The sequence below is a fragment of the Homalodisca vitripennis genome, chromosome 4, assembly GCF_021130785.1.
Source record: "Homalodisca vitripennis isolate AUS2020 chromosome 4, UT_GWSS_2.1, whole genome shotgun sequence".
NCBI classification, from domain to species: Eukaryota; Metazoa; Arthropoda; class Insecta; order Hemiptera; family Cicadellidae; genus Homalodisca; species Homalodisca vitripennis.
In genome coordinates, this window is record NC_060210.1 from 67,243,398 (window position 1) to 67,269,620 (window position 26,223).

The 26,223-nt window shown below is 32.7% G+C and overlaps 1 protein-coding gene across 1 annotated transcript in view; it reads right to left on the reverse strand.

The window, feature by feature from the left end:
• Positions 1–26,223, reverse strand: part of LOC124359443 (ATPase WRNIP1-like) — a 34,986-nt gene continuing 8,763 nt past the window's right edge. The window contains exons 2-9 of the mRNA XM_046812187.1: positions 21,495–21,677; positions 19,535–19,735; positions 17,544–17,761; positions 15,949–16,102; positions 14,536–14,719; positions 14,048–14,162; positions 7,682–7,812; positions 1–275 (exon numbers count right to left, since the gene is read on the reverse strand). Of these exons, the coding sequence (XP_046668143.1) occupies positions 160–275; positions 7,682–7,812; positions 14,048–14,162; positions 14,536–14,719; positions 15,949–16,102; positions 17,544–17,761; positions 19,535–19,735; positions 21,495–21,677 (1,302 nt within the window). The 3' untranslated portion in view covers positions 1–159. The remainder of the gene's footprint in view (positions 276–7,681; positions 7,813–14,047; positions 14,163–14,535; positions 14,720–15,948; positions 16,103–17,543; positions 17,762–19,534; positions 19,736–21,494; positions 21,678–26,223) is intronic.

Below are 26,223 nucleotides of genomic sequence, written 5' to 3' on the forward strand. Positions count from 1 at the left end.
TGTGTAATAACAGATATAATGTATTAATTTATCTTTTACACATACAAAAAATATTAAGTTTTTATTATTACTTTTACTGTTGTAAAGGAACTGTTCATAAATGAATTTTAAATACTACAAGTATCCACTTATATTTACAGAACAATGGCTATTGTAATGTCACTGTTGTTTCTTGGTATCTGACTTTCCAAAGAAATCCAGGTCTTCCATTCCCGGAGGCATGTAAGAAAGGTTGGAGGAGTGCCTGTCCCGCATATTATATCCAGCTCCATATCCTGAAAATTATAGAATAGGTAAATTTGTAATGGGAGGTATATTTTGAAGGTGAGGGTGATGAAAACAAGATAGGGAGAGGAAGGAAATGTTTCATTACGTAACCTTTAAGATAACTACAATGTCAAAACAATGTTGACAAATTAATTTTGAATTTAATTCAACTCACTGACATACTAATTTTTAATGGTATTTTAATATGTAGGAATTCATATTTTTATGTGGCTCGTTTGAATAAATATAAACATATTCACGACGTCAGCGTTTTTTCCGGACTTTTTTTGCTGTTGAATTTTTCAATAATAATGGCAAAAAATCGTAATTAGTTTTTTTTACTTAAGGGAATATGGCACTGAAAATGTAATTCATTTATTTTTAAAGATAGGCTTTCCAAACTATTTCATTTGTTTTATAAGTCTATTTAATGGTTAAGACCATAAAAAGAGATTTTTATTACCTTTATATATTCGGTCAGAATTTGTTTTATGAAAAATTTTTTCAATACATATAAATCGATATAACTCAAGTTTTAATAATTGGATTTTGATGAACAAAATGTCATTATATTGGTAAAAATGTCCTCTAAAAATTTAGGTTGAATGAAATCTCTACACAATTGTATAATTTTTTTTACAAGCATTTATATGTATTTTCTTATAATAAAATGTTTTATTATAAATACAAAAAAATATATATCAATTTGTATTTAACCTATGATTACAATTCTACCTAAATATTTACCTACTACTATTTAGAACACTTCGTAAAAATTTCAATCATATAGCTTTTATAGTTTTTTAGTAATATCAAATTATATGTGGAAATCATGAAAAAATTGATCTGCGGAAGACGGTCTTTGAAAGTTAGGCTACCACATAGCCTTGCACACAGCTACCAGTACTGTCATGAAAACGATCTGGTAGTGAACACAGGTAAAACCAAACAACTGGCTTTTGGAAGAAGAAAAGACAAAGTCCCAGCATTGCCAGATGTAAAAGTGGAAAGACACACCAAATTCCTTGGCATGACAATTGACAACAGCTTACAGTGGAATGACCATATCGAATCTCTCTCCAGTAAACTGAACTCTTGCATGTATGTCTTAAAAAGAATTACACAAATCAGTGATAAAGCCACAACAAAAATTGCCTACCATGCACTGTTTGAATCTTACATGAGATACGGCCTCATAGTTTGGGGAGGTACAACAAACCTCAACCGGATCCTGTTGCTTCAGAAAAGAGCTGTCAGGATAATCTCAGATCTTGGTCCCAGGGAAAGCTGCAGAGATTATTTTCGAAGCCAAAAAATCCTAACAGTAATCTGCTTATACATTAAAGAAATAATCATGCATGTTGACAAGGAACTTCTGCACCGAGGACAAGATATCCATCACTATAACACCCGTCACACATCAAACTTCCACCTGCCTCTACAACACACCACGCAATTTGAAAAGAAACCGTCTTACATAGGCAGAAAATTAATCAACCATCTACCAGAAGACATGAAGACAATTCAAGGAAAGAAGCTGAAGACATCCCTGACCATGTGGCTCATCGACAGACCATACTATTCCCTAGAAGAGTTCCTGAACTGGAGAAAAGAAGCCAACACAACTTGACTCACTAGACAATTTTTAATAAACCGAAACCTATATTTTATTGACGCAAGTACATTTCTCCATGAAATTGTAAATAAAGACTATTGACTATTGAAAAAGTCTATAGCACATGTCATTCTCGAGATGTTATGCAAGGAGAAAGATACACATACATCATACAGAAAAATGTTTACATCCCCCGGCAGACAAAAGCAAAAATGTTTCAACCTACTGACTGAAGGCTTTGATAACCCTCAGCCAAATTCCATGGTTGGACATGCACCATCAAAAAACTGATCTATGTAGAAATTAAGTTTAATGCAAAATTTAAAGTCTACAGATGATTATACTCGAAATATCTTGCTTATGATACATTAAAATTTTGTTACATTGGTTTAACAGCAGTGTTTTAATAGTAAAAAGGAGGGTACTACGACCCAACAGTGCGCTGAAATCAAATCTTATTACCAAATTTTTAAATTGACTTTTCAGTCTATTATTTTTCTTTTGACTTTATAAATAAGCTACATGTACATTCTAGAAGCTCTGTTCTTATTGGAATTAGTTATTAATTTAAAACAAACACTCCAATAATATACTATTTTATATTTCTGTGAGGCTTTTCGTATTCAATGAGCACATCATCAGACCCACATAACTGAATTCACATGGTTTATAAAAGGTTAACGAAAGGGCTTACAGAAATATAAAAATTATATTATTGGAGTGTGTGTTTTAAATTAATAAGCTACATGTGTTAAAAATCTCATTTGATTTTAGTCAGTTAGGATACAAATTTATTTATTCTCCAATTTATGTTCTTATAATACTTTTTGTTGTGTGTGTATGCATGAACTTAGGGACCTGTAAAGTCAGACTTGGTATTTAGTTTAATGTAAGTTGTTATAAGGTTTTTTTTACTAACTGATTTTTTAAAAGCGTTTATTTAAGGGTATATATTTATATAGTTTAGCAGACAATATCTAAATGCAAAGAGGGCTCTTTCCTTTTTGTTCTATCTGGAATTGTAATAGACCAAGCTCTAATGTAATTATTTTTTATCAAAACTTATTCTATTGTTAAAAATATTTTGAAAAAGTACAACACTCCTAATATAGGATGAGATATTAAATATACATTTAAAAATAAGAAATAATAAAACTAGTAAAATAATGTTGACTTATTTATATCTCGGAAATTACTGTCACATTGTTTGATGATAAAATAGGTGCTGAAGTATTGGTAAACATATTGGCAAGACAATTTCATATGCTATTGTCATATGCTTTCAATCCTTTCCTCAGTGAAGTAAGACAAAACACAAGAGCAGATATGTACATTTATTCTAATATATTAATGAAACTGATAAGAATATCAGGGCTATTTCCAGTTTCTGTGAGACATTTTCCACTAAGAGGAGTAATTGCTCGATACAGCCGATTACAGGTCATGTATTCTACATTCATCCTCATTTTTTACACCACAATCTCTGTTATGAGAATTTGGACAGTTCTTCGAAATATAAGAGCAGCTTCTTTCTTCTGGGCGAACCTACCTACAACAGTGTCTGTCATCACAGCTGTCGTCAGCCTCCTGTCAACGTCTCTATGCATCTTTGTCTGCTTGTGGCTTGCCATATTTAGGATAGAACAAAAAATTGCTATTCTTGAGAAACTGAGAGAGATAGATTTTGTACTGCACAAGGAAGGACCATACAAGACGAGGATCATCTCCTACCTGGTCATTATACACATTGTGATTTGCATTCTCTGCAGTCTCAAATTCTTCTACAACATTCTCAGTTATGACTCCATTGCTCAGCTGGGCAAAGTGATCATAACCTGCGCCCTATTGGAGTTCCTAGAGTTGACATTGAGTATCAGAGACAATTTCCAACTGGTCAACAAGAGGGTCCTGGAAGTAGTGAAACTTGACCAATACAAACGCTCCATATGGGACTCAACACTACCATGCATTGAAACGATAGCCGCACCTCGACAGCATACATTAAGCATTCCTCGCCTCAATGAAATCCACTGGAGCATTTGCAGTGTTGTCCATGATCTCAGTGACACATATGGCCCTTATCTCATCTCGATGGTTGTATTCCTCTTCACCCACCTCATCTTCAATCCTTACAATCTGTTTCTGCAGTACAACATGTCACACGTCTACTACACTCCCTCCATGGTGTTGACTGCTAGCTGGATAATATTGTACTGCTGCCAGCTCTACTTGCTGCTAACGCCCTGCTCCATGGCGGTGTCCGAAGCCCGACGTTCCACTACTGTTATCAGCCATCTCATGTCACACCAGATAGACAATCGGCTGTACCAGCAGCTGGACACATTTGCCCAGCAACTCTTGCACAGACAGGTGGAGTTCTCTGCCTCTGGCCTCTTCACTTTACAAACACCAGTTGTCATATCTGTTGCCAGTACTGTCACTACTTACTTAGCAATCATCATTCAGTTTCAGGGATTTCCTGTACAGGAAACTGGTGAGAATTTAAGTTCTAATTCACCTTAATACAATAGTATACCAGAACTCTTAGTCTTTAAGTAGGTAATTGTTCTAATTTCTCATTCAACGTAAATCATATGTTTATTTTTTTTATTTTAACCTAAACACATTTACATGTATATTTGTTGTAATTAGTGACACAAAACATTATATTGAGGTTCTCATGAGATCCACTGAAATAAATATAACATCAATATAATAGAATCAGCTGGCTTCTGTATCATTTGTATGCCTTGTGATTTAAAAATCAGAAAGTTTAGGAAATTAATTTACAACACGGAAGCTCAGGCCTACACCACACATTAAAAACCATTAAATGGATTTTACAATTTCTTCACTTGGATTATTCTCAACTTTCGGCTAGACAGAGCAAAATCTCAAATATATATAGAATAGTTGATTACACCTACTAAATTAGTAAAGAAAGAATGAACACCTAAATTAAGAATTCATATTGTGATAAAATCCAAATAACATTCATATTGCTAAAGTTAAAATTTGTGGGTAAATTCAATTACATAAAATTTTTGAAAATAAATATGGTTTAAAGGAGATAAGGAAAAGTTTGTTCAGTAACTACAATTATACTAATTGATAACCATTGAAATATCTTAGGATTTCAAGAGGTTCTTTCTAACTCATCTATGTCTCAGTTAGATAGAAGTATAAAAAATTCAAATTTTTAAGAAAAGCACACCGGCTGTAAAAGTAATACATCAAATCTCACCACACCCAAGTCTCCACTACAGCATTCTAAGCAAGGCCAGCAAAGTTACATTTATTTACTTTCCCGTTATAATAAAGTTATTAGAATTGTTTGGTTCTTCTCCAACCCAAATCACTTAGTTTAGAAGGAAATAAAAAAAACAATTTCAACCAATTTAATTCCAAAAGCTTAACACAAGTCTAACTTTCAAAACTTAAAAAATGAAATGTTATTACAAGTTAAAACGTGATTCTGACTTACAGAACATATTTTTGTATTTTTGGATTTACATAACTACCTTGTTTTATCTTATCATTCAAAACACTTGAAATTTACTACTACATGTGTATGACTAGTAAGCAATGATGGCAAAATATATTAGTTGAATACTTGTAAAAATATTCCTTTTTGGAAATCTGAGATTTATAAGAGCTCTGCAACATTGTTTTTGATTGAAATATGCATTAAATCTTTTGTTACAGGTCATTTTATCAATTCCTGTGTGAAAAATTCTGTGTCATTCTATAGCAAAATGTTGAGTTTTCAGTAACTTAAAAATTAAATGTTACCTTTTTTCAAAATTTCACCATTCCATAAGTAAAAAATAAACTTGGCTTTAAAAAATATAAACATGTAGTTTAAAAATATATTTTCTTATTTGAAGATTTTAATAAAATTAAAAAACTGCTTGTTATGACTTTAAACTAATGTAATGTACCTATAAATTTCTTATAATTTTTCCAGGACAACAATGACCACAAAAGTCTATACAAGTATCATGTTTTTTACTTTTTTGCCAACAAATGTCCATTATACAGGTGAAAACAAAAAAATCTTATGACTATTTACAAGTATGTTGCTTCAAAGTTATTAATGCTTAACTATTTCACTCTGAAACATAAAAAAGTGTGTATAAATAATTTAATACAATGTAATAGTAAACTCTGAAATGCCAGGCCTATTTTCAAGTAAAAAATAAAACTTGTCACTTGAATAAAAGTGCAACACATAAATGACCAATGCAAAACAAAAAAACGAATGATGTACATGACAGATGTTCTCACTCATTTTGTACATTATAATTGCAACATAATAACAAAATATATATCGCACAAGTCTCCAACTGATATAACAAAAACAATCTGCAGAATGCCGCGGCTTCAGGTCCAAACAAAACAAATGTCACTAAAAAGCAATTTTAGAAAAATTATGTTTTTTATTGCTGTACCAGCTAGAGGCTGGATAAAAATGAAAAACACTAGACTTAAACATTTAGATTCTAACAGTATTAGCCAGAATACTGAAAAATGAGAGAAAGAAATGTACTACAACAAATTCATAGTGCCGATGTTAACAACTCTGGCACTTTTTGTACTAAGGACCATTTCTTTCAGCGATCCTCAGCACTAAAAAGGTTACATAGTAAATGACGTTTATTACCCAGTAGGGATCACTTCTGGCTGGTTTATACCTACCAGTTGAACCCACCACTGGGCACAGCAAAAACCGAAGTGCCACTTCAATCTGGGCCACCTTATGGATGTCCAGTAGCGGCACATCACTAACCGCAAATGTTGAGATTCTAGGGTTCATGGGCAATTCGATAGGTCTAATCTACTGTGGAAGATGACTGTTGGAGTTGGTGGGGTTTGTTCCCTTACCTCAGAGATTCTTGTTAACCTCAACAAGGGTGTGCCACCCCCTGCCTACTTTGACTGTAGAGGCTTGTTCAGAGCTGGCCTCCCCTTCTTCCAGGATGACTTTGAGATGTAGTGCCCTAATTCTTCCTCATGGATCTCGATAGGAGGCGGCCCCTACTCCATAACCTTACCCATCCTGAATATCCTATCACTCCGGAAGCAGCGCAAAGGTTCTTACAGGACTAAGTGCAATTTATAAGCTTCTTGTCCTAAGTAAAAAAAAAACCTTACTTTTTAGAAGATAACTTTGATTCAAGCAGATTCTCAGTTGGGTTCTCTTTTTAACACAGTTTATTAAAAGAAATTACAAATTTTAGTGTTCTGTTTTGTAAATTGAGTTGTAACGTATTTTGATTTCAGTGTATGTCAAGGTCAGACAGAAGATATGTCAGAGGAGGGAGGAGTTCAAATCTCATTCTTACAAATATTCTCAGCGAGAGAAAAAACTTTTTTCTCTGAATAATTGCACATTTATTTTGAAAGTACATCAGTCCAAAGATGTGACTTCAAAACTTAGGCTTTTGTTATGTGCTGATTAAGCCATTAAGACTGTGCAAAGGTTGTCATGATTAACTATTCTATCAATCATAAGTATTCAAAGTGTCACACAGTTTTTCTTTGAGGTAAACCCAAACACTTACAATTTTGTTTGCTTTTTTTCTTCCCATTTGATTCATGGTTATGAATTTGCAGTAACATGCATTTAACAATTGAGATTTCTCAAAGAAGGTTCTTGGAATTATTATTGTATTCCATTATTTTATATCAAATAATAAAACATTTAAAGAGCAAAATATAATAACAACTAATTAATAATAAGTGTACTAAGGCAGTTTGCAGACTTAATTTCTACTGAAAACTAAATTATAAATTTACCCAGTTGTTTCATCAGCTTGGTGGGAGCATTACGAAGATGCAGGGGAACGGAGGGTAGAGCTCCCTTATGCTCTCTCACACACCGTTTGGCTTCTCCTAGGGCATTGTATACCTCTCTAGACTTGGGCGCCCTGTTCAAAACAAGGTCTTGCTAATCACACACAACATCAGAAACAAGGAAAATAAAGCAACTTAAGACTGATTATCTATAAAGTAATAAATATTGTGTATGAAGTTTAATAAAATAATTTAAAATATCAGAATTTTGGCATAATGTTAGATAAATGCCCAAAAACCCACAAAGATCCAGATAAAGTTCATCAAGATTATTAGTTTTTTTATTTTAAATTAATAGTGCAAAAGATTAAAGATCCAAAAGTCAAGCTTCCTAAAAATATTCACAGAATGATAAATCCTTTCGATGCCCCATGACCCTTAACTGTCAGCACCTGAGACACTGGTACTACCCAAAACCCGCAAGGCTTATTCGTACAGTTTTACAATGCTTTACGTTTCACTCTGTACTGCCCTTAGTTTTTATATAGATTGAATTTCTTTTTGATTTTGTAGCTTTTTAAATTAGAGTGTAAATTAAAAGTGCATTATTTATATAACTTGGTAGTTACTACAAAAAAAAATAGGTTTATATAAAATAATTGCGTTAGGCCGAAAAATCTGTAAAAAAAGTATTTTTATCCATGGGAAATAATTTGATTAATAAAGTGGTTATATCTTATATTCATCACGAAATTAAAGAACTTTGTTTTAATAGATTGAAAAATTCTTATAAACAGCTGATCAATAAGACATTTTGTGGTTGTAACCTGTCCTTAAACAATGAACAATGGTGTCCAAGGGTTACGATATGTAGTTTGTATGGTTAGAGAAATTTGCTGTAAATTATAAAATAACTGTTATCAAAATTTTTAATTTAAAAATACATCTTTTTACAAATAAAAAATAAAAATTCTAAATTAAGTTTCGTTTTAGTAAATTATTTTTAAATTTTAAATTGTATTATTTAAGGTTAAATTTTAAACAAAAATAATATTAAATACTTCTTTTAACTGCTTTGATTACTCACTAAACCCTTAAATGACAATGATATTGATTTCAAAACATATAAAAGTCACAATTTATAGTTTGTATCTTAACCCATTGAGATTTAAGCCTCTGCAGGCCTGGTGGCAGCAATTAATTTTGGTGTAAGTTTTGGTGTGTATACTGTTATAACCTTTTTGGACTACGGTAGAGCAATGAAATGTGTAACATTATTTAAAATAAATGTTCTTCTATATAAAGAATAAAGAATAAAGAATTTTATTTTCTTAAATTTCAACAGTTAACAAAATGTACACTTTTATCTCAATATTTAATAATTCTCTTGTCAGGCTGACCATTATTTTATTACTTAACTTAGTAGTTTTGCATTGAAAACAGCCTTAAAAACTATTACAATATACAGTATGTACATATTACAGTAGGTAAATATTGACACAAGAAGGAAATTTAAGAAAATCTAGGGCCTCTAAGGCAAGCCTGTTCAGAGGTTCCTTTACAGTACTTACAAAAAAACAATGTAGCACTCAGAAAAAATTATTTTTTAAGAAAATTGACAAAGATGGTCTCAAAAAAACAAACATGTTGTGCCTTAGCAAAAAATTTATCCACAGTTAACAAAATAAACAAATGCAACTTGCAACAAGAGAAAATAACAACACCTGACTTCCCGTACCACCATCCACAAGGAAGCAGAACATAGACTACAGATACATAATAAAAACAAAAATATTGACTTCACAACTGTATTAACAATAAATTAAATATTTACATACAAATATTAACCATACATTACTGATAAACACTGATCATCTGAATAAGTAAGCTATTGTATAATATTAAACAAAAACTCAATATCTTCCAAATGAAAGAGCCATGATTTAGTCCTATTCAAAAAAATATTTTTGTTGTATGAATATTTAATATAATCAGGTATTTGGTTAAAAATCTTTTAGTGCGATAAAATTATATGTTCTAGTGTAAAAAAGATATTGTTGGCTTAGGTATTGTAAATTTATTTGCATTTCTTAATCTCAATTTATAGGTATTTACATTGGCTGGAATATTTCCACTTCTACAGTAAAAAAGTTTTAATACTTTGAATACATATAAATATCTCAGAGGAAAAATTTTTAGGTCTAAGAACAATGGACGAGAAGGTTCATATTTAGTTTTATTCGAGATTATTCTTACCAAATGCTTCTGCCGTAGATATATTGAGTTCAAGTAAGAAATATATGTATTTGCCCCAAAATACTATTCCATACTCTATTCTGCTCTGCACCATTGATAAATAAACTGTACGCAAAAACTCTCTCACTACACATACTTTTTAAAAAATAGAAAAACCTTAGGATTTTACTATTTAATTTACTTATATGTATCTTCCAATTCATTTCACTATCAACATATACACCTAAATACTTTATTTCACTGGTTTTACCCAAAACAGAACATTTACTTTTTTTACAATGAATTTGTTGACTAATACAATCTGCACACCTATATAAAATCGGTACTGAAAAATTTACTTCTTTTTTTAAAGACAAATTTATGTATTTTGTTTTTTCAACGCTCAGTTTGCATATGATTCACAGTGAACCACCACTGTATCGCATCAAGGTCACGACTCATTGCTATTCGTTACTGAGTCCAAATCCTTGCTGGCATAGCACAAGGCAGTATCATCCGCAAAAGATGTTAAAGTACCATGAAAGCGAGCATTACAAAAATCATTTATATATATTATGAATAAAATAGCTCCAAGAACTGATCCTTGTGGTACACCATTTTTAATTACACCCATGTCACTACATACAGCATTAATTTTGACACATTGTTTTCTCTTCAGCAAGTAACTCTGAAACCAATCATATACAACTCCCCGAATGCCCACACTGATAAAGCTTTTCCAAAAGAATATTATGGTCAACTGTATCAAAGGCTTTTTTGATATCTAAAAAATAGGCCACTAACATTTTTTCCGTCATTAATTCCATCATAAACATTGGTCATAAAGTTTAATAAGGCATGTTCAGTGTTTAGTCCGGATCTAAATCCAAACTGTTTGGTACTAAAAAAAATTTGTTTTACTTAAGAACTTCATAAGCTTATGCTTCATTACCTTCTCAATAACCTTAGAGAAACAAGAAAGCAATGATATCGGACGATAAATTACTGCATAATAAACTGGAACCACTCTTAAAAATTGTATGACAAACAGCATTTTTTAATTTAGTTGGAAAAATGCCAGTTTGGAAGCTAAGATTAAATTATATACAGAAAAACATCTAAAATATTTTCAGAAACTTCCTTTAGTGTACAAGTGCTTATTCCATCAATAATATATTGCTATAGGCTATACAATTTTGTATCAACAAAATATTTTATGTACATAAAAAATAGCTTATACAAAATAAAAAAACAAAAACAAATTAAAATAATAAAATACACTCTTTTTAGCACAAAATTTTAAGTATGTATTTAGATATTTTTAATAGTCGGTGTATTTTTACAGAGGAAACAGTCCTAACTTTGAACAAAAATACTCTAATTCTATTTCACAATTTTGTGTGTGTGTGTGTGTGTGTTTTAATTATTCCATGGAAAAGTCAGTCACTATGTTTTTCCATGAGAAGATTATTTACAACACTGAATTTTAAAAAGTCATATAACTCTTTTCATAATACATACATAGCATTTACCTGGTTCATTGTCTTTTCTTTAGTAATTTACTAAAGAATAAAAAGGCTTGAAACAATTTTGCAAAATAATTGTTCTTAAATCCATCACTGTCACTTGAATTATATTTATAATTACTCAAAATAATATCTTATAAACTTCAGAATTCTGCAAATTTTTTTGATCATCATTATAAGTAAAATAAACAAACTGCGTATATCTGAGCTGCTAGTTGGTGACAAGCGAAAGAGACGATAAAAATCAACAAAAATCAGATTACTGCCCACACCCGACAAGGCGATCCTTGGGTTATGGCCTATTAAGGAGTTGCAGGTATTACTTCCTACATTAGACAACGCAGTGTGGAGCATACAAAACTATGTATATAGATACAAAAACGTACTCAGTCTGCTTCTTTCGCTGTAAATTTATAATCCAATTTAAATTCTGTATTCTAATATGTTTTTGGCAGTCAAATATTTAATAGTTGATACTGTAATTATACACTGACTTTATCCTTTGAGAAAGATGTATAATAAAATATTAAACTGTTAATCTTTACAACATATGAAAAATACAACTAATTTGGTTATTTATGGATTATAATCATGTCTCATTAAATTAAGGAAATCCTTAAACATTTAATATCAAAATATTATAAAATTATTGCTTTAACTGATAAAAATACTGTAATTAATATACTGCATCATAACATAATTTATATTTTGTAACACTTAAAGCTGCCCTAGGAAAACCCAGGTGTTATCCAGTTCATCTGCTACTGTTTAAATTTTTAAGAATCATGATATCATATTTGAACTCCCAACCATCAGTACGACACAAGAACTATTGGTATTTCAATAACTACTCCCAGATTAAATAAAACATTTTCAACTAACTTATTTTACTTTGTTCATATACTTTTTAGAAGCTTTCTAGCGTATTCACATCTAACATGCACCTTCCCCACTTTCAAAATTAAAATACAGATATGATTAAGGGATCTTAAAGACAAAATATTGAAAACATTAACACATAAAATTTAGTTGGGAAGGCCAGGGTTGAAATTTGGGTTGCGGGTGCGTGTGCATGTGTGTGTGCGTGCACCTGAGTGCATGGTATGTGAGATAGTAACCAAATGAGTGTTGTGAGCAGGACAACTGCAAATGATTCAAATTGTTATTAAGTTTTCCCATCACCTTAAACTTCAATAATTGTATCGACATGCTGTTTTTCTTCTATTTCATGGCCTTGTTATTTATTTTATTATTTTAAATTATATTTTTTCTATGTGTACTTTGTATTTACACCCATTAAAAACACTTTGAGATTAATATCATAAAAATAATATGACTGAATGTTAATAATTATTTTTATGGTTAGAACATTTTTTGTGTATAAAAGTACTGAGATTTTATTCTTTAAAGTCATTGTGTAATAGTGTTTATAATAATATAACATTGTTATACTCCCTATTTCAGAAGCCAATTTTTCTGGGACAGGTTTCTTTTCTGTTAATAATACAGTTTATGAGTTACCTGCATCCCCTGCATTCTTGTAATTTCTTTTCCACTGAGGAATTCTGGCATTTCTTTTTCCTATTTATCCAAGTCGTTTTCAGAATTGGATGACATTAACACATTCGAGTCTACGCTCGAGCCAGACTCGAGCGCCATTGTTTAAACCCCCGGCCGGCGCTCGAGCGTGACTCGAGCACAGCTTTGCCGATTGATATACGGAGTTGCTCGAGTGATATTCGAGTACCGTCTGCTGCATTAGAAAGCCAGCGTTAATGGTTAGTTCAGAACAATTCCGCTAGGCGCTACTACGTCATACCCGCTTGAGGCTTTTGTTTATCCACTGACGTGGCCTGGCGCGTCGTCAGTCTGTCTACGACAACAATAATTTTTTTTAGCATTTGAAATTTTTTTGGCAATTAAAATAATTATTTGTAAATATGTATATAGTAAATGTCTTTAAAAAAATTGAAATTACTTGTTTTATTTATTCAAAAGTTAGTTTTCAAGTAACACAAGACATGCGGGAGTTTTTATTTTTCTTCAAAAAATGTAAGTTTTGAATTTTTTTTTTAAAATTAATTACATTTTATAGGAATACAGTTTTACCTATCATTTTAAAGAGGAAAGATAGAACTTTCAAGAAAATATAATATCTTATACATAATATTTAACAGTTTTCTAAAAATAAAATGTGAAAACCAATTAATTTAGGCAGACCGGGTTATAAAAGCAGCAAATAGCGGGCCAGACTCCAATGTGTTAACACAAACAATAGACTGACTTCATGCTTGATACAATGTTGTTTAATGCCCTAAGGCCTGTTTTCCACTATTTCACACCGCTAATTAGGGTTGCCAACATGGGTTTTATCAAAAACAAAATATACGTTACAATGCAGAATGCTGCTTACAACATTGTTTTGTTAAAAACTCATTTTCAGAAAATTTGTTAGTTGATTTTATATAATAATTGAATATTAGTTAGTTGTTAAGATAAGTTTATCTTCTACTACATTATTAATATTCTTGTCATTGCAATTTTTTTAACTTAACAATATTGCAAAGTCTGAAATAAGAATAATTCTAGATAATTATAATGTACTAACCTGGACAAGTAAGTAGCAATGTGGGCAAGAAAGAGCCCACACTCAGGCATCCCTATGAGCTTACAGGCCTGCATGGCTGACATCGCGAGTGTCAAGGCATTGGGATCCTCCAAACCTATAAAGTCACTAAACTAAAATATTTAAAAATTATCGTTTTATAAAGAAATGAGAATAAACAGCGAAATTGTAAATTAAATAGATGATTAATTTTAAATATATCTTTTTATAATATAGATTGTTTGCTATAATTGTTACAGTATGTTTTATAACATTTTTTAATTTGCTAAGTCCAAAAATGTATCTTTACTACACTCATCATATGACTTGTATTTAATATTTTTAATCTAAGTTATTGATGAAAATTCAATGTTCAAACAATTTTTATTTTCTGCGCTTACAAATTGATATTTTTATTTTATAGCACTTGTCGTTATCTTCAACACGTAAATTTGAAACTTTACTACTCTCAGAAATATTTTGGAACAGACCCACATCCTCACTGGCGCATACTACGAGTCTCCGTGCAATGTACACCGGGTCCTCTCCACCCTCCAACATGCGAGCCAGCCAGTACAAGGCTGCATTATCATCTGATGCTCGAATAGATTTGTGCATAGCCGAGATGACATTGTAATGTTCCTCCCCCTTTCGGTCATACAGAAGGTGAGACCTCTGCAACATTAAATAACAAAAAATAAAATATTACGAGCTTCAAGTGTCATGATTTTATAGATTCTTCCTAAAACATAGTAAACACTGTAAATTAGTACACTGGCTTAAAAAAGTACAACTCAAGAGTTGAAAAAACAGGGTGGCCAACCAAAAACCTCTTTTCAAATTCCCGATTTTCCTGGTCGAAAATTTCCAATTCTTTAGTCTTTACACTGAGTGGAAAGGTGAAGGTTTATCGTCACCAACTGTATTTACAGGAAATTTCACAAAGCTGCAGTGGTCTAAAAAATTTCATCGCTAGGAATATGCAAAAAATTTGATTCCGATTCAGAGCTACCACCTATTTTAACCTCCTTAGTTTTTATCTCTTGTCTTTCAATGTTTCAATATAATATAATATGTTGTATACCTAACAACGGTCCTTTATGTGGTGTTTGGAAAAATAAAGAGTACAAACAATTTCCAACACAGCACTATATTTTAATGTTTGAGAAAACAGCAAGTCTAAGAATGCTACGCTGCTACTTCACAACAATTCGCAGAGATTTAGGGAAATGCATACATTTTTAAAACTATAAGTCATATCCTCTACCTTCTCCTTTTAAATATTAGAAATTACAGCTTCTAAGATAAGCTTCCAGAATATAATCCATTTTGGTAAAAAATATATATTTTTGAGAATTTATTTTGTACAACAACTGTACAAAGTATGACGTATAGATGAAATATAAATTAGTGACCGTCTGTCTACTATTGATCAGCTGATCCCTGTGCATCCAGCAGACTCTGGTGTTAACAAAATACAGACAAAAATACAACTTTAAATTAAAATATTATTTATAAATCACATTATTTTGTTGCTATATGTTTCTAAGTAGTTTTTATATAAAAGCAATTACAAAACACTTTTTAGCAATTGGTAATTTGCGTACTGCGGATCAGATGTTGTCCACGAATAGACGCAGCAGACTCGTGACAATGCGCCAAAATAAATACAAGAAACGCTTTTGTTCATGTGATGTGTTCATTAGATTATAGTCTGGAACTATGGAACAACATGATGTAAGGCTCCTCATATACGTTGGACTATTTGGTTTGAATAGTTCGAATACTGTCAAACCAGTAATTAGTTTGGAAAAATTTTAAAATATTTCATATATAATTTTGATTTTACTAAAAACACCTTTCAGGTATAAAACTATCAAAATATCCTTATATAGACTTTGCACCTTTATTCCTTCTTCAATATCTCCCAGTGTTATTCTGACAGGCTTTGACTGGCCTGAACATGTTTTCAAAGCCATATGAAGACTGTTCAGGGCTATCCGAGCATCTCCATCACACATATCTGCCAGCCAGTCTATGGACTCTTTATCTATACTTCTGTAAGCAAACATAGATAATTTGTTAATGCAGTTAAGGAAATTTCTGTTATTATAATATAATCTGATTTGTGTTCTGTCTTAGTTCTTAGGAGTAGCAGAAATGTTGTCCTTTATGTTTCTATTACATACTCAAAATATTTAGATGAACAAAGGATTCTCAGCTTCGAAATTAATTATGCTGAAATGTCCTTGTATTCTTTTTAAATCCTATATTGATACTCATGGATTCTCATTGTGATATTGTTGAGTAATATTTATCTCAATGAAGAACCATTTTATGGGTTCATTAACGGGCTATTTAAAAAAATCGTAGCACTGTCCAAGCAATGCTGAGGAAACCTGCATGTTGTTGTAGTATCAACAATTTTTAAAGCCCACTTGAGAAAAATAAGAGAAATTATACACACCCTCATTTTTTTGTAAATAACACTATTCACTTTGATCTCTGCCATTTCAGGTAATTGTAAATAGACATTTTTTAACATTCTTTATTTACACTTTCAATCTATAACTTACAATTTGAAACCTCTTATTGGCTGAACGTTATCAGCGCCTATCACTCGTGGAGCTTAAAAACCTTAATTTCCATCTGTCTGTCAAAAACCAACTGACCTATAGACTTAATATTGGGCATGAAGTTTAATTTCTATATGAGGAGTACTGAGCTTGAGCATGTCACTCCATGGGATTTGGCTGAATGTTAGTGAAAATGTTTACATTGGTCTTATGGGTAACCATGATGGCACGAGAAAATAGCAGGAAAAAATAAATTTGTTAACAAACTCAGTATATTCATAAAAGACTTAAACATGTGACCTATTAACACATGTAGCCTAACTATCCCAATACATCCAATACAACCTTATGGTGGCTTAAAACTCGTGACATGATTTGATTTCAGCACACTCTTGCGTTATTGTACCTTCCCTATCTCACCAGAACCTTTATTTAAACACTGATATGAAACCTAAAATAATGAATACAAATCTAAATATATAATGTGGAAACATATCTTGAGAAAGGTTTCCTCTGTACACTTGAAATTGTCTATGAAATTTCATCTCTTCATAGATAAGAATGAGTTCTATGTGCAGCATGTCCAACTAAGGAATTTGGCTGAACGTCGATGAAGCATATAACTCAGTAGGCTAAGATAATTTCTCTTTTTTTGCAAGTGGATGTAAAAATTTCTTTGCCATGTGATTGTCTGTTGTTTTATTCACCAACAATAAAAGGAGCTACAAACTTGACATTTTGATTTCAACATCAGTGAAGCCTGTTACGCAATATGCGTATGGAGTAGTACTACCTTGTAAATTTTAACTGATATTACTTGTAACAAAGTATTAAAAGCAATCAAGGCTTGATAAAATATATAAAAAATATTAATAACAAATGACAATTTTTAGAATTGTTTACTCTTACTGTATAGAACATACAAGAGACTTTGTGTAGGCTCACTGGCACCAACAACAGCCAGGTTGAGCCGCTCTGCTGCAGACATCAGAATTTGAATGATGTCAGGTGCCGCCAGTTTCTCCAACACAAACACTCTGCAGCGACTGAGCAGTGCAGAATTGAGGCTGAATGATGGATTCTCTGTGGTCGCACCAATCAACACTATACACCCACTCTCCACATGCGGCAGGAAAATATCCTAGAAAAAATTAGATTAATAGGAACTCACTTTTACTATCCGTACTAAAAATATGAAATACTGATTGCTTTGGTTTGACTCGTATATGGCCATTGCTCCAATCATAGAGCAACAATGGCCACAATAAGGTTCTGTAATTGTTGGGCTCTAGGAATCATACAGCTCTTTAGCACTGTCACTGATAAAGACCAATATTCCTGACCTTCAAAAACTGAGACTAAACAAAATTGAAACTTTTACCAACAAATGGTAGCATATTAAATAAGACAACAGCGACTCATCTGATATTTATGAAAGTACCTGAGGGATATAATTGTACTACAGTACACAATTATTTACAAATTCGGTTTCTGTGTATTAGGGTTGTTCTTGAAGCCACATCGCCAGTTTGTTCATGAAATGATGAGGTGTTTCATTTCCAAGAAACTCAGGCAGGTGGTTGAAGTACATAGCTCCTTTGTGCCAAGGCTTCTTCTAAAAAAGAGACAGGTGGTGGGGTGGAAGGACAAAGTTTGAAGCATATCTGGTGTTGTACAGATGTATATCCTGATATTTTAGCTGTTGTGTGGTTATGGCAGCAGGATAGTTTCACGGTTGTAGAGTGAGACTACTGTACTGTGTCATTACGATTTTGAGTGGCTTTAAAGGTTTTCTACAAGTCTCTCTGTGGTGTAGTCCTGCTAGGCATTTAATTGCTCTTTTTTTTGCCTGCTCTAGAAAAGTGCAAAATAAGTGACTCTGGCTATAATTAGACCACCTACCTGTAATGACTGCAAAAGCGTCACTGTTGATGAAACATGCATATGAATATGTTTGATAACTGCCACACAAGATAATCTTTGCTGAACAATTTTATATAACTGATTTTAATCAAAGAAACATTTTTTTTTTTTCAATTCATACACATTATAAGACACTTGATGTTTAGTTTATTAGATGCAGCCAAGCATCAATATCTTGCACCACACTCATAGACACACCTCACATACAACTTGAGATACTCTAAGAAACCTCAATTTTGAACAATTTCATGCTTTGTTTATTGATTTTTATTTTTTCTGTACTTAAAAGAAACAGATGCTAAGGTTCAGCTTACTTTCAAATCCAAGATTCAGAAAGCCCTTTATGTGTGTTGTACAAAAATGTATGCATTACTTTTCAGACTACTGTACTCTTGTAATTTACAGTTATTCGAATTACAGAAAATAGCTTGTAGAATTGCAATATACTGATCTAATTTAATAGGAAAGGCACAATATAAGCTATTCCATCTGAGAAATGTCATAAGATGTAGACATAATATACATACTACATATTACTGTACTCAAAAGTGAGCTTTTGTATCGGGTTAGCTGAGCAGAGTGACTATAATTTCAAAAGGAAACATCATCCTCTTTCTGAAATTAATTTTTTACACTAATTTAAATATATAAATACTAGCTGTTTCCTGTGTCTTCGCACACTTTTTGTTAGGGTTTGCCCATGTATGAATGAGCACTTCCAGTTCAATTGAATTATATTTCCAACGCCGATGTAGAGTTTGCCTTACATATTTTGCCTGATTATTCCATGAGAGTAGGTGCTCTGGTCTAAGCTCACATAATTTGTTGTACCATCATGTCACTCTGGTATCAGTTTGGTACATTCAAAGTAACATGACATATGGAAATGACTGAATGTATGGGGATCAAACAATAATCCACTGGTTGGACAAACCCGTGACTTACAGCTACAAACAAAACTATATAATACAAAAATGTACACGACACACACCTGCTGAAGTTTATTGAAACGGTGAATCTCATCCATAAACAGGATAGTCCGTCGTTTGAATGACGCCAGCTCATTCTTTGCAATCTTGACAGCTTCTTTGACATCATTGACACCCGCCATGGTGGCCGATAGTTTCACGAACCTGAATGACTGAGTGGACCTCGACTGACATTGCTTGCTGATGATATGGGCCAAGGAGGTCTGAACAACAATACACCTGCTACTTCACTATCACTATTTTAACAGTAATCATCACTTAAGGATATAAATATATATCACCCAAAATCAGTACAATACGGTACCAGTAAAATGATCCATTGAAATTAATACAATGCTTTTAAATCAATATTTGTGCAAGCGAATGCCATGTTCTCACTTGCAAGTCTATCCAAAATTACTGGTAACTATTCTGATAAAATTGGGATTTTAAAATGTATTTGTGACGTCTTTTTTTTATTTAACACTAATAATACGACATAAGATTTTTTCCTAAATAATCCTATTATTAGATGTGTAACAATTTCTACATGCTTTGTTTCACAGTATTTCTTAAACAAACAAACAAAAAACAAATAAAATTAAATGGTATGTAAGGATACAAAAATATTTTGGAAGAAAATGTTAGTTAATTTATTGAACAATGATCAATAGCATGACATAATAGCCATTCGTATTTAGTGAAGTATAACACCCTTTTATTTTAATTTGGATGAAATCAATGTTTATGGGTTATATTAATCTAAAACTCGTTAAATAACTGTCATTATCAGCTGTTGCCCAGGCTAAAAGACGCTGATTGAAAAGATATATAGTGTGTTGCACAAAGACTGCATTTGTCTTGTAAACAATGAAAATTACTTGCTGATTTACATTTTTTGTGCATTTTATTCACTGAGACCATATTTTGTACTAAAATCTGACAATTATTATTAGAAAATCGTAGGTATTGTGATGTGTTTTGTACATTATAGTACAATATCACTTTGAATTGCCCTTCATTCCAATAATAATAAACAGTTACAACATGCATTATATATCAACACAAAGCTTAAATTCTACGCTATTATAAAAAAATAATTGAAATTACAAAATATTTTTGCAAAAACATACCAATATAAATACAAAACTTTTTTTACTGATTTTTTTATATTTTCTAATTTAGATTTTTTTGTACTTCTTCCTTTTTAGTCAAGATTTATACATTTACATTTTCCACATAGAACATCTAGGATTACTAAGGTATAAGATTTGTTGGGTTTGTGTGCAAAGCAATATTTTATAAGGACATATAAAAAAAACATTTTTAGTCAATTAGCTAAGTTTTTGTATGCATTAGTATAAAATGTATGTACATGTTGTATATTTTTACAGTGTTTCTTATTTTCTTTTTGAATAATAAATTCTAGATATTTTTTTAACTTTTGTCAAATTCAAAGAATTACTCGTTTTTGCAAGTAAATTATTTTGTATGAGTTCTAATATTTTTTCCCATTTAATATTAAAATTCTACATATTTTGGCAAAAAAATGTATAATGTGTACATTTACATAAGGCATGTACATTTTATATTAGTTTTCCCAGATAACGTTCTCCAAGGATCTGTTGATAATCCTTAACATCTTAACCGCTATATGGTAAAGAGCGCAAATAAAGATAATCAGTAAGGTAGCTAGATGAGTTCACAGCAATCAACAAAATGGTAACAAGAAAGTTAAGGGTAGTAACACTGATTCTACACATTTGCTTTGAATTTGGAAATCTGTTAACTTAAACTTAAAATAACTATGTTTATTGTGATTAAAAATAATAAGTTTAGTTTAACATACAGGGATAGTTTTAAACTACTTAAAAAATGTAAAATAGTAATTTGTGACAATTTTGTTTAATGTCAAAATAAACAAAATGATTTATTGGAAGTAAGTTTGACAAAATTTAAATGTTAATCTATAATAATTAGTACCTTTCCGCAGCCTGGAGGGCCCCAAAGTATCATGCTGGGCACTTCGTTATTGTTAAGCAACGAACGAAGAATTGTGTTATGTCCCAACACATGAGCTTGTCCGATGTATTCTTGGAAAGATGAAGGACGCATTTGTTCGGCCAATGGGACAGATCCTTCCACTTGAGCCAACTTAGTAACAACCTGCAGCAACAAATTACCAACTGTAAAATATACTAATAGCTCTATAAATCTATCATAATCTATATCTTTATTAACAATGTCAATTATTACTCACCACTAGTAACAGTCGCATAACTAAGTGGGGGATAAGAAGGATAGAACCCCTCCCAGAAAAAATTATTAAAAATTACATATACAGCAATTAAACTTACAGTAATGAAATGTTTTACTTCCAAGTTAATTTAGATTTATTCAATACCCTTTCACACGGTGTAGTGTGGACCCCCATACTCACTATTTAATGGGAGATATTCCTTTATCTCTTAGCTCCAGACACCTTATCTTCCTTTCAATTTCGTTGATGACGGAGCAGAAAAATTTATTCATCAAGCAATATTGCTGCTTCACATAATATTTAAACACCTGCCACCACTAGAACAATCTCTATGTACAGCTCACTTGCATATAGATAACAACAGAAGCAATTATTAATTCTATATTTTGCACATTGAAAATATAAATAACTAAAGTTTACTAGGCTGTGTAAGATGCAATGTAAAGTCCTTTTTAATGGCCATGAATTCAACCAGTGTCTTCCAATGTTTCAGCTTTCAATATTGACTTAAGCTGTAACAGTACTTCTTCCAGGCCTAAAACAATAGTGGTGTTGGTTGATGTAACCAATTTATTCCAAAAGTTTCACAAGCTGTTCATAAATACATTCCCATACCTTGTCAGCATTGTCAGCGCTGACCTACAGCAATACAGCCAGCTGCTGTACTCATACTATTGACACGGCACTTGATTGCCATTTAATCAAGAGTTTTTAGGTCTATGTGTTTTTGACAAACTTCTCTTATTTTTTTCACTATCTGACAAAGCAGTTGATTAGCACATCTAAATCAAATAATATACAGTAATTCATTCATTTATACTCTGACAATTAAACCACAATTGGAAAGCCTATATTAAATTACACAATTTTTCATACTTTTCTGGGAAAATGCCTCCAAAATACCCGTGTGGCACCTGTGACATTGGTGTTAGGTTTTCAGGAATAAAATGCACTGGTCAATGTCAAAAATGGTATCATGCAGGATGTCAGAACATACTTGAGAAGAACTTGAAAAAATGGGGTGCTGACGAAATTGACTTATGGAAATGCACTCTGTGTAGAGGTAACCAACAACTGTGTCCTACAGTAGAAATTAATGACTCAACTTCATCAAATTGTGACATCCTTAGTAGTCCGATTCAAGGACTTGGAAGTAGTAATATTCAAAATAGCTCTCCAGATATCTTGAACTCCTCTCTTGTAGATTTTAAGTTAGAAAAAATGAAGACAAAACTGCAGGACCATGGAAAATTGGAAGAACAGGATTTAGAAACATCCCTGACACTAGCTGCCGAAGCCGGATCTTTTTTATTACAAGAAAATATTGATCTCAAGAGAAATAACAATAATTTGAATTGCCAAGTAACTGTACTCAAAACTAACTTACTCTGTATGGAAGCAAAAATTGAAGAACTCACTACAAGGGAGAATAAATATGAACAAAAAATTGAAACTCTACTAAGTCAAATGGAAGAATTGGAACAGCAACTTAGTAAGTCTAAACAAGATAAAATTGATGTCCAAACAATTTTTGAGGAACATGACATTAAACAATCTGAAATTCTCACTAACTACTCACTTAAAATCAATGAGCAAGAAAAATTAATTGCCAAACTTAAACATTCAGCAGAAAAAAGTCACACTAATGTTATAAAAACCTCTGTAGATGTTGGAACCCAAACTATTCATATAAACTCACCTCCAACAAATGTTACCCTCCTCCTAGATCTGGATCTCATTAAAGAGAAACAGGACCAGATGGTGCAATCCATTACAGAACTTAATAGAAATTTAAAAAACATAGCCATCACGATACCTCTAATGACAGAGGACCCAGGGTCCAAAACATCATTGACAGGAGACTCCAGCCTCTCGACAACTCCAAAGCCTACTGAATTAACTGGGGGAATCAGTCAAACCCCGACAAAAAAACTGTCTACAACAGCTCAGACTAGAATTTTCAACCTCTCGACAACTCCACAGGCAACAGAATCAACAGGGGGAATCAGCCAAACCCCAACAAAAAAACTGTCTATAACAGCTTTGACAAGGAGCTCTAGCCTCTTGACAACTCCACAGGCAACAGAATTGACTGGGGGAATCAGTCAAACCCCGACAAAAAAACTGTCTATAATAGCAAGTGATGATGAATTTGATAAACATGACACTGGGAGAGACAGACAAACTCCGACCAACAAACTGGATGAAGTTGAGACTGGGAAAGACAGACAATCTCTGAGTTTAAGTCTAAATCATCAACCTAAAAATCCTATTCCATCAGACAATAAGGCCTATAAAATCCCTGAAAGAGGCTCTGTGCTCAGCAAAACCCCACCAATGAATACTTTTAAAAGATTACAAAATGAAAGTCATGAGGAGTTTTTTATAAAGCACATAGACTTCTACAAGGACTTAATAACAAACTGGAGGGAATCCTGCACCACACTTAAGCCTACCTTACTGCAGGGCGATCTTGCCAATAGCTCTGAATTCAACGAAACAACCCCTTTAGTGGAAAAAAGTAGTTTTTTAGACAAAACTCACCCCATATTGAAACGATTCAAAACAAAATTTTACAAAAGAAAAACAATAGGCTTTCAAGTAGCAAAACTCTCACCGTGCTACATCAGAACGTAGATCGAATTTCTAACAAAATTGACAAGATGAATGCCCTTCTAGACACAACAAACCCTGACTTAGTCATCATAACAGAACATGGACTAAAAAGAGAGGTCCTGCTAAACACAAGACTGATAGGCTACAAATTAGTAGCAGAATTCAGCAGGACAACTTTCTTAAAAGGAGGTGTTGCCATCTATGCAAAAGAGTTGCTTCAGGAGAAAATTGAAGCAATAAATGTTCATGACCAGTGCATTGAGCTATTGTGTGAAGTGGCAGTCATTAAAATCAAAATAGGAAAAATTACCACCTTCATTATAGGTGTGTACAGAACAAACAGAAACTTGATTCAAGGCCTGGAAATCATAGCTCAGATCCTTCAAAAAATACAGTCCGAAAAGCATCGTGTCATCTTCATGGGCGACATTAACATAGATTCACTAGATAAAAAGCATGACTACATCCTAATGCAAGACATCCTAAAAAGCCATGATATGGAGAGACTCGATTTACCACCCACAAGGATTACACCAACTTCAAGAACCTCCATTGACTGTGTTTGCACAAACCTCCCACAAGAGGAGCTTGATGTTCATGTCATTAACACAGGAATTTCCGATCACACAGGCCAACTATGCACACTAAAGCTGAACAGCACAAAACTCCAGGCACCTTCTACCATGGAGCGTAGGCACATAAACAACAGAAATCTTTATAAGCTCAAAACATGTCTCGGCCAACAAGACTGGACAGAAGTCTACAGTTCTCTGGAGGTTAACGATGCCTACAACAGATTTCTTCAGATACTGACTGATGTAATGAACGAGGCTTGTCCGATGGTTAAATCAAGAACAATGCCAAAGCGAAGTAAATTAATGTTAAATGACCCTACAACAATTCACCTAAAAGGAATGCTGGTTAAGGCCCAAGACCAATACAATGCAACAGGTAGTGAAGAGCATAAGAGAAATGCATCAGCGATAAAAAAGGAATATGACTTGAGATTAAGACTACTTAGACAACAGGCCACAAAAAACGCTGTGGCCGAAGCTGATAATAAGACAAAAGCTTTATGGAGGGTAATCAACTCGGAAAGAAAACCTAAAGAAAAAATAAACCTCCCGACTGAACTTGACATACAAGGTACACTCTCATCTGACCCAATAAAGATGGCAGACTATATGAACAACTTTTTTGTCAACATAGCTGATGACACAATCCATAATAATGGACAAACTACTGGCCAAGCAATGTTACTACCAGTTGAAAATCCAGATATTCCTGTATTAGACCTCTACCAAACAACCAGACAGGAGGTGTCTCGAGTTATGGATAGTCTGAAACCAAAAACTTCATCAGGCTATGATGGAATCTCAGCAAAGCTTTTAAAAACTTGTAAAGAAGAGCTAATTGACCCCATAGTAGACATAGTAAACAAATCTTTTTTGTCTGGAAACTTCCCATCTGCTCTAAAAATGGCCAAAGTCTACCCATTGTTCAAACAGGGATCCCCAACCCAAGCCTCAAATTATCGACCGATTTCTCTAGTTCCAACATTCTCTAAAATAATTGAAAAACTGACACTAACCAGACTCATAGACCATGTAACGACAAATGAACTCCTTACAACCCAGCAACATGGATTTCTGAAAGGCAAGTCAACAACCACCGCCCTAATCTGTCTGGTAGAATTCCTTATTGATGAACTTGAAGATGGCAACACCACCACTGCTATTCTACTAGATTATAGCAAGGCTTTCGATTGCCTCAGCCACGAACACCTCATGGCTAAGCTTAGTGCGATAGGTGTAACAGGGACTGCCTATAACTGGT